This window comes from Hypanus sabinus, chromosome 12, assembly GCF_030144855.1.
Source record: "Hypanus sabinus isolate sHypSab1 chromosome 12, sHypSab1.hap1, whole genome shotgun sequence".
In the NCBI taxonomy this organism is placed as follows: Eukaryota; Metazoa; Chordata; class Chondrichthyes; order Myliobatiformes; family Dasyatidae; genus Hypanus; species Hypanus sabinus.
Window position 1 is genome coordinate 71755605 of NC_082717.1, and position 9931 is coordinate 71765535.

The 9931-nt window shown below is 39.0% G+C and overlaps 1 protein-coding gene across 3 annotated transcripts in view; it reads left to right on the top strand.

The window, feature by feature from the left end:
* Positions 1–9576, top strand: part of esf1 (ESF1, nucleolar pre-rRNA processing protein, homolog (S. cerevisiae)) — a 76085-nt gene extending 66509 nt beyond the window's left edge. For all 3 annotated transcript variants that reach the window (XM_059986198.1, XM_059986196.1, XM_059986197.1), the window contains exons 13-14: positions 2439–2588; positions 4860–9576. In XM_059986198.1, the coding sequence (XP_059842181.1) occupies positions 2439–2588; positions 4860–5156 (447 nt within the window). In that variant the 3' untranslated portion in view covers positions 5157–9576. The remainder of the gene's footprint in view (positions 1–2438; positions 2589–4859) is intronic.
* The last annotated feature ends 355 nt before the right edge of the window (positions 9577–9931 follow it).

Consider the following 9931-nt stretch of genomic DNA (forward strand, 5'->3'; position numbering starts at 1 on the left):
GGAAGAAACATTGAAGTTAGGGAAGATGCAGAATTCATTCACAGTGTAAGACTTCAGAAAGTGGATTTGAACACCACCACTGACTGCATTCTGAGGGACACAGAGACAAGGCAAGGTCCAGCAGATGGTGAACAAACCAACATAGGGGATACACTGACAATACCTTTTCCTCACCATTCTACCAATTTCAGGTGAATTTGTCTAAGATGACATCTGTAGACATGACCATTAATTCGACTTACTGCTGATAAAATCCAATGTTCACAACAAAGGTACTGTTTATCATGTTGCATAGCATTGGTGTCATACTAAATGGAATAAACTTTGAACAAGTCTGGCAGCTAACAAACCCATGAATCCCTGAGATATTAGGACAATAAATCATGGGAGTTGAATTAGGCCATTTGGCCCATCATGTCTGCCGATTTACTTTTCCCTCTCAACCTCACTCTCCTGCCTTCTCCCCATAACCTTCCACACCCTTACTATCAAGAATTTATCAACAATTTTAAATGTACCCATTGACTTGGCTTCCACAGCCATCTGTAGCAATGAATTCCACAAATTTGCCACCCCCTGTCTTATTCTCTATTCTAAAGGGACTTCTTTGTATCCTGAAGTTCTGCCTTCTGGCTCTAGACTCTTGCGCTATTGGAAACGTCTTGTCCATGTCCACTCTATCTACATCTTTCAGTATTCAATAGGTTTCAGTGAGATCATCTTTCATTCTTCTAAACTCCAGCGAGTACAAGCCCAGGGTCATCAAATGCTCCTCATACATTAGCCCTTTCATTCCCCGGATAATTCTCGTAAGCCAGTAACTATTTAGATACAGGACCCAAAACTGCTCACAGTGCTCCAAGTGCGGTCTGACCAATGTCTTTTAAATCCTCAACATTACATCCTTGCTATTATATTCTAGTCCTATGGAAGTAAATGCTAACATAGTATTTGCATTCCATAGTAGTGACGCAACCTGCAAGTCAACCTTTAGGGAGTTCTGCATGAGAACTCCCAACTCCCTAATTTCTAAATTCACTCCCTGCTTAGAAAATGGGTAAGCCTTTATTCCTTGTATCAAAGTGCATGATCATGCACTTTCCTAAGGAAATCAGCTCCAGCAGGAATCTATTCCATAGAATATATAACTGCCTCGCTGTATCAGTAATGTCAAGTCAGTGGACCAATGAGTGGCGCAAAGGGCATGTGAGGATAAGCTCTTTAAGCTTGCTCAAAGATAAATTGTCAGCAAAGCAGCCTACTGAATTGGCTTCCCAGCAAAGACCCATATATTTATTCTCTCATCACCAGATCACATTGGCGGCTGTGTGTGGCAATGCATATCCATTACTCACCGTACTGCTATGTGACAACCCTCCCCAAATCCACAATGTCTATCACCAAGAAGGGCAAGGGCAGCTAGTGCATGGGGATACCATCAAAAGTAGGTTGCCCTCTAAATTGCCCAAAAATTTGCAAATCTCTCTCTGGATTCATTGTCACTGGAACTAAATCCTTGATCTCCTAACAGAATCAGAGTGTTGGCAGTGTTTCAGTCGAAAGAGTGAAGTTGTTCAAGGTGGCTCATTGCCACCTTTCAATACTGGCTTCATTAGTAATGTCCACATCCTGAAATTCATGAAATAACTTCAATTGTGGTAAATAAGTCTGTAAGAGGCTGTGAAAGTACTCTTAATTTGTTGGGGAGAAAAACTCGAGAGATTCTGCAGAAACTGGAAATTCAGAGTAATCCACACAAAATGCTGGAGTAACTCAGCAAGTCAGGCAGCCTCAATGGAATGTAAGTCCTGATGACGGGTCTTGACCCAAAACGTTGACACTTTATTCCTTTCCATAGATACTGCCTGACTTGCTGAGTTACTGCAGCATTTTGTGCATGTTACATAACTTTGTGAAAAGCACTGTATAAAAAGGGATCCAATTCTTTCCCAGCGTATATGACGAATAAACTCTTCTTGGGCTTCAAGCGGGTAAAGGTATCGATTGTAACATTTCAATGACAAACTCTACCATCTTCAAACATCACCTCTGAAGAAGATGGAAGCCCGAAAAGAGTTTGTTTGTCACTGTATAAATCCCACGTCTTTCTTCAATGACCACTTTCTTTGTCTAAATTATCTACATAGAAGTTTTCAAATAAAATAAATGTAAGATTAAATATGTCATCTGTCTGGTAACAATATACTAGCCTTGTATCTATAATTTTTTTGTTTTCTGAATTAATTAAGATTTACGGGAACATAAATGCTTCCCGAATACCCTGGTTTAATATTTGGATTAATGGATCTGGATGGCATATGGATCCTCCATCTTAATTAATATCAGCATCTTTCATTTTAATTGACAGACTGCAAATGATTAACTTCTTATGTAACTAATATTTAGAGACTTTACTTTGTAAAATATTTCATAATTAGGCAGAAATGGCCTTGCTCTTGATGGACGATGAAGATGAAGAACGAAAACATTTTAATTATGACAAAATAGTGGAACAACAGAACCTTAGCAAAAAGAAAAAGAAGAAACTTGATAAAAAGCAAGAGCTAATTGAAAAAGACAACTTTCAGGTAATTATTATTCACTTAATTTCACCGATTTTTGTTTCTCAGGTCCTTAAAAAAAAAAGCAAAGGAGAAAATAGTGCAAGTTCAGATTGTAGTTTTCTAATGCTTTTTAACAACAGGCCTGTTGCCAAAGGATTGAAAGATTGCTGATGTTTTAAGCATTTTTAAAAAAGAGAACTAATCAATTACAAGCCAGTCAGTATGACATCATTAATAGGCAAATTTCACATGACTGCATGGATTTCCTCTGGGGGCTCCAGTTTATTCCTACATTCAAAGAGATATAGGTTGGGGTTAGTAAAAGTAGTGAGCAAAACTTGCAGACTGCAAGACTGTGCTGGTTGTTGATGTAAACAATGCATTTCACAGTATTTTCTGATGTTTTGATATACATGTAACAAATAAATTGGCATTCAGAGATGTGTAAGTTCAGCAAAGAGTGTGAATTTGATAATGAAAGGTTATATATGACTTGATTTTTGAGAAGTATGTAGGTTAATGAAGGTAGGGAATTTGAGATAGGAATATATTTGACAAATTTCTACATGGAGATCAAGAAAGCAAAAGGCCCATGTAATTCAAAGGGACATCAGCAGCAGATTGGATTAAAAATTATCTCAGTGGCAGAAACTGATAATAACAGAAACTGAAGGATAATGCTGAATAGAAACTGAAGTGACTGAAGGTGTTGAGTTTTTCTAAGGCTGTATAATAGACCTTGCTTTCATGATATATACAAATGGTAAAGACAAATGGGGGGGGGGGATTACTTCAGAATTAGAATCAGGTTTATTATCACTGGCACGTGTCATGAAATTCGTAGGTTTGCAGCAGCAGTACCGTGCAATACATAAAGATTTTTTTAAAAAACTGAAAATTACAATAAGAATTAGTTATTAAAATTAAATTATGTAGTGCAAAAAGAGAGGAATAAAATTACTGAGGTGGTGTTCATGGGTTTACTGTCCATTCAGAAACCTAATGGTGGAAGGGAAGAACCGTTGAGTATGTGTCTTCAGGCTCCTATACCACCTCCTAGGTGGTAGCAATGAGAAAAGGGCATGTCCTGGGTGATGGGGGTCTTTAATGATGGACACCACCTTCATAAGGCATCCCGCTTTGAAGGTGTTCTGGATGCTAGGGAGGCCAGTGCCCATGGTGGAGCTGGCTGAGTTTACAAATTCCTATAGCTCTTTCTGATCCTGTGCAGTGGACCCTCCTTACCAGACAGTAATACTTTTATCATGTTTGCTGATGATACTAAAGTTGACAGTGTGATGCTAATAGTGAAGTAGAAAGTTTTGGGCTACAGGAAGACAGTGGAATAGTAATATGAACACTTAAATTCAATTCATAAAGTGAGATAGAATGCATTTTATTCTATAAAATGGGGAGGACAAATGAGGGAAGGGACTAAGTAGCACATAGGATACTGAAAAGTGTTAAGAATTTCAGGGTCTTGAAGAGCAAGAGACAGTAGGGAATTTTGATAAAATTGCATTTATGACCAAGGCACAGAATACAATAACTGGGATTCAATGCTAAATGTATATAGAATATTGATTAGGCCACAGCTAGAGGACTACATGAATTTGTAGTTGCCACATCATAAAGGATCAGATCACACATAAGTGCAGAGGAGCTTTGAGAATAGCAGTTATAGTTTCAAGGAGAAACGATCAAACAAGGAGACTGCAGAGAGTTTTGAAGTGTAAAACTGAGAGGCTGGATAAAGTAAGCAAGCTGGATTGATTTCCTTTAGCAGGGAGGTATCTTAAATCTGTGTCTCCTAGTTGCAGGAGTTGGAGAGTTGAAAATGTGGTAATCTAGAACTCTGCCTTGTATGGTTTTGGAGGCAGTAAGACTCAACACATTTAAAAATTACCTGTACCGATACTATGATTATGGATCAAGATTTGCAAAGTGAAATTAACCAAATCTGTATGAATATGATGGGCTGAATGGCCTCTTGTACCATAAAGATAAAGTTAATTTCTTCAGCCACATTTGTGAAGTTCACATCAACCCTGCAGTGTGTTCTGTGAAAGAAAAATGCAAGAAGGAGAGATAGGTTTGGGTCTGATGGATTCCCTTTGAGAACTTGGGAATGGGATAATATTGTGAAAAGAAAATTTATATGAAGGCTTCAGAATTCCGTTATAATGGACATAACTGGCAAGATTCACAGGTTGCAAGTTTTGTTATTAAACTGTTATTGAAACTGTGGAGAAGGACGTTTAAGATTACAAGTTTGAGAAAATGTTTTTCTTGCAGGTGGATGTTGCTGACTCAAGGTTTCAAGCCATTTATACTTCACACCTGTTCAACCTTGACCCTTCAGACCCCAATTTTAAGAAGACAAATGCCACACAATCTTTTCTGCAAGAAAAATCAAGACAGAGGCAAGAGCAGCAGAAGAAGGCAGCTTCTCTCGCGAGAGAGAGTGATATTACTGGAGAGGAAACAGTGACCATCAGGAAACCTGTAGACCATGGACTTTCCTTGCTCATAAAATCAGTGAAATCAAAAACGGAGCAATTTCAAGCCCGAAAGAAACAAAAAACTGTATAACAGAATCTATGTACAAAGATAGAAAATTTTTAATTAAGAGGAGTCTTGAGTTTTGAGTCTTGAATATGTGCATATTTGAAGTACACATGGAATCATAAATTTAATAATTTTATTAACTTTCCAGAGACGGTATGTACAGCTTTATCATAAATTTACAGCTCATGAGATCCTATAGGACTAGATCATGGTTGAACTATATTCTTTTTCCTAACAGTTGTGTTTCAGTTCAAGTCCTACTGCTGAGAATCGAGCTTTAAAGAACTGTGGGCAGTAGTTTTTTTTATCTCCACATCCCAAATGTTCTTTGATCATTTATTATTATTCAGATGTATTTCTAAAATGCCACATCAGTAAGAATATGCTTTCTGTGAGAAAAAAATACAATATAGAAAGCAAACACAGAAAATAGCCTAAAGCTAAATAATGGTGATTAATTTCCACCAGATCAAAATTCATGACATTAAGGAAAATATGTGCCAATAGATTTTTATTTATTTTATCCATTCATGTTCAAAAAAAATTCACCAGTGTAGTGAAAACCTGTAGAAATACAACAAAGATTCTCTGTGTTGTTCATGTCCATTTTTATTCAACCATGGTGTGTGTGGGCTCCGTCAGTCATGGTCGACCACGGGTACTGCGCCTCTGGTAGTCTCTGGGTAAGCGAAGCTGGAGCGGCCTCTCCAGGGCGCAAGCCAGGGCAGAGTTGATATGGAGATCCTGTTGCCTATGCAGTGGGACCCCCCCCCCCCCCTCCATGCTGATGACGAGTCCAAAGGAACGACAAGTCGGTACAGTTTGGTGCCAGCAGCATCGCAGGGGTTGCCGTGCCGGTGCTGGGAACAGCAGTCAGCCGTCTTTGGGTCACCAACTGGTTTTTACCAAGGGGTTTACTCCCAAAGCCTTTCCCGTGAGCAGGTTTAGCCACATGGCAGCGGAGGTTTGAAATCGGAGTTTTCCCTCTTCTAGATGAGCGACCATCCATGGTTAACTTACTTGTCAGAGGAATTGGACTTGGTTGTCAGAGGCTGTTTGAGACGCACGCCATGAAGAGCATTTGTTTCACAGTGGGAGCTCGTCCCCACTACCATCCTTTGGCTATGACTACCTTTGGAGCCAACCATGGTAGCCACTTTAAATTTGACAGAACAGAACTTTGTAACAACTTATGAAAATTCTGTTATAATGTATTCCTATTAATTAAACTAATTTTAGGAACTTAAAAGCTGACAGCAATGATGCATAACTAAGTTTCGGGTACACTAAAATGTCACACTTGATTAGAGTCTATTCGTGAAACATATTCTAAAGGAAGGCAAAGTTCATTGCCTCAAATATTACTGGACACAAAACAATTAAGTTGCAGATATAAAAGCCTTTAGCAGAATTTGACAGCTTTCTGAAAACTCACCAAGTTCTGAGCAGCAAAAGTACTTTCTCTGTTTTTGAATATGTCAAGAAATCTATTATTGTCAGTAACTTAAAACATACCATAGATGAAAAAATATTTTAAAGTGTAGAGAATAAGTGAAAACATTTCTTAAATATATCCAAAGCTGTTGACTTGTTTCTCATGGAAATGCTCTTGCTTTTGAGGGCAATGATTGTAGGTTCCGGATTCCCATCTTCATCCAGGCCTTGAAGCAGAATCGAGACACTTTAAACATTGTTGCTTTGTCAGTGTTGCCATGTTTCAGATGTTAGTTAAAGCCATTTACATGTTGAAACCAAGATGACGTGTGCGAATACATTGCTAAAGATGGAGAAACAGAATTTTGATTCAATACTGAAAATGCGTATACTTGAGCCACAGTTGGAGCGGATATGAAGGCGATTTGATGCGGCAGAACCAAAGCAGGGCAGAGTTGAGGTGGTGGGGCCCGAGCCCATGTCCAAGAGTGAGGAACAGCCCCAGATTTGGATGATTTTAGTGCACAGCCAGATTGAATAAGTCAGGGTGTTGGGGACAGAGGCAAGGATGGGCTCCACGAGATTTACTCGGCTCTGTGCTGAACTAAGACTGCAGTGATGACTGCTTTTGTGGCTATGGACTCACTTTTGTGAACTTCAGTTATTTGCTTGCTTTTGTTGTTTGCACAATTTTTTTTCCTACACATTGGGTGTTTAACAATTTTTTCAATGGGTTCCATTGGGTTTCTTTGTTTTGTGCTTTAAGCAGATGAATCTCAAAATCGTAAGCAGTATGTAAACTTTGACAATTAATGTATTTTGGTGCTGAGGTACCATGAAGACAGGTAGAAGTTAAGAATTGAAGGTTTCATAGTTTTTGAATGTTTCTGATTGTAAAGGATGTTGAAAAGATAGCAAAGCAAGACCATGCCTTTTTCGTCAATCTGTTTTGCAGCTAAGGCTTTTTCTGGCCTGTTCATGTAACTTTTTTACAAAGCCCAGGACTGGGTAGGATCTTTCTGTTGGGTCCAGGTGACTATTAGCTGGAAAATGCAGCCCTCTGGATCTGAAAGGGTAATGTGAGGTAGTCAACAAGCCCCACATCAGTTGACCTTAGAAACTGTAGATTATTGAAGAGTAGATATTTTACACTTAGTATCAAACTACAATAGAAGAGTCAAGTTGGATCATACAGATGCATCAGTATACATATAGAAATTGGCCCAAGTTACATTCATATTGCTGTGGTTCAGAGCAGTATAAAGACAAAAAGGCCAGGGAAAGATCCAGGAGAAACAGCAAAGGTAATGGTATGGATATGGAGAACAGATTTTTGCTGGAACTGTATTGGTTTGGACTTAATAAAAAAACTATGTTGACTCAGGCCTAGGGGGCTGGTGTCGGGCATGATGACAGACTCTCCACTCCTCCCTCTCCCTCATCAGTGTGCTCAGTTCATCTATATTAGCCGTGCCGCTATCTTCTAGGAGCATGTTGACCATAGCCTTGGGAGAGCACCCAAGGTTCATTCTCCCATGCTGGGGCTCCCATGTGATGACTAGGCTGGCAGGTAGCTCAGGGTGGCGTAGACAGTGCCCTGCTAGTTGCAGTCTTATCACCTCGATTTTAGTAGTGAGCATCGGTAGGTCGTCATAAAGCTCGACGTTCATCATGTGCTGTTGCCAACTCACGTCAACAGCCATCCAGAGTGTTCGTGTATAGCAACCATCTAGCGACTTCTGCATGGTCTTGGTGAATGTCCACATCTCACATCCGTACGTGAGAATGGACTCTGACTACTATGAAGATCCTCTCTTTGAGCCCTCTGATCAGGTTTGACCTCCAGATTTCCTTTGTCTTAATGGGGATAGGTGAAATCAAAGAAAGGTAGCTGAACAGCAGAGGAAGAGGAAGGACACACAAAGGAATTTATGATTTTAACTAGGTATTAACCTCTGGGAGTAAATTCATCAAATGGAATTGCAGAATAAATAAATTGGATATGGAAGGTGACCATTTGTTCACAAACTTATAGCAATTGGATGCCGCAGATGGGATATTAGATTATATGTGAGAGTTTAATAAGAAACAATCATAATTGCATTTTTTAAATGATAAGCAATATCAATGCAATATTGTTATCTAATGTGAAAGTCAGGAAAGAAAACTGGTGACCATTTTTGAAGTAGGTTATAATGAGATTAACTCACAAGCTGTAACAAACCAAAGGTTACCTTTATCCTATAGGATGAATCTAGAGGGTAATCTAAAGCCTAGTCCCATCGACCTGCTCCTGCATCATATCCCTCCCATCCAGATTTCTCTTAAATATTGAAATCAAACTTGCATCCACCACTTCTTGACCAATCTCCCTTGTGGGACCAAGTAAAAACCCTTGCAAAAGTCCATGTAGACGACCATCCACTGCCTTGCCTTCATCCACTTTCCTTGTAAATTCCTTGAAAAAGATTGGTTAGACATGACCTGCCATACGCAAAGCCAATCCCGAATTAGTCCTTGTCTTTCCATACGCTTGTACACCTGGTCCTTAGAATACTTCCTCTTTACTGATGTCAGGCCCTCTGGCCAATGATTTCCTAACTTATTCTTAGAGCCTTTCTTAAACAACAGAACAAAATTAGCTATCCTCTAATACTCCAGCACCTCACCCAGGGTCCGAGGTAACACCTTGTCACTCCCAACCTAATTATCTACAAGACAGCAAACACCTCCCCCTCTGTAAACTTTCTATAAACTCTCAATGTCTTCCGAATAATTATAGATCCAAAAATAATTTTGTTCAATTAGGCGAACAACAGCCCATACAATACTAATGATGCAGTTTCGGCAACGTTCTCTACAACTGAAGTAAAATAGCTTTACTCTTATTTTGAAATCCACTAATGATACAACTCAACATACAACATGCTCTTCTGTTTGTTTGCTGAACCTGTTATTCGCTTTCAGTGACTTGTGTTCAAGGATACCTGGGATCCTATGAATATTAATATTTCTCCACTTATCACCATTTAATAAAATGTTTTGTTTTTCTGTTTTATCCACCTCTCATTTTTACATTTGTCATGTTCCCACCACTCACTCAGCTATCTATATCCCTTCAATGACTTGGGACAGTTTACTCCCTACTCAAATTCCTACCTAGTTTGTATCGTCAACAGAAAAGGGAATATCACATCTGGCTCCCTTGTATTCAAAGTAAGTTTTATTATCAAAGTACGTATATGTTTCCAAATACAACTCTGAGATTCATTTTCTTCTCTGGGCATATTCAATAAATCCATAGAATAATAACCATAAAAGAATTAAAGACCACACCTGCTTTAACATTCAACCAGTGTGCAGAA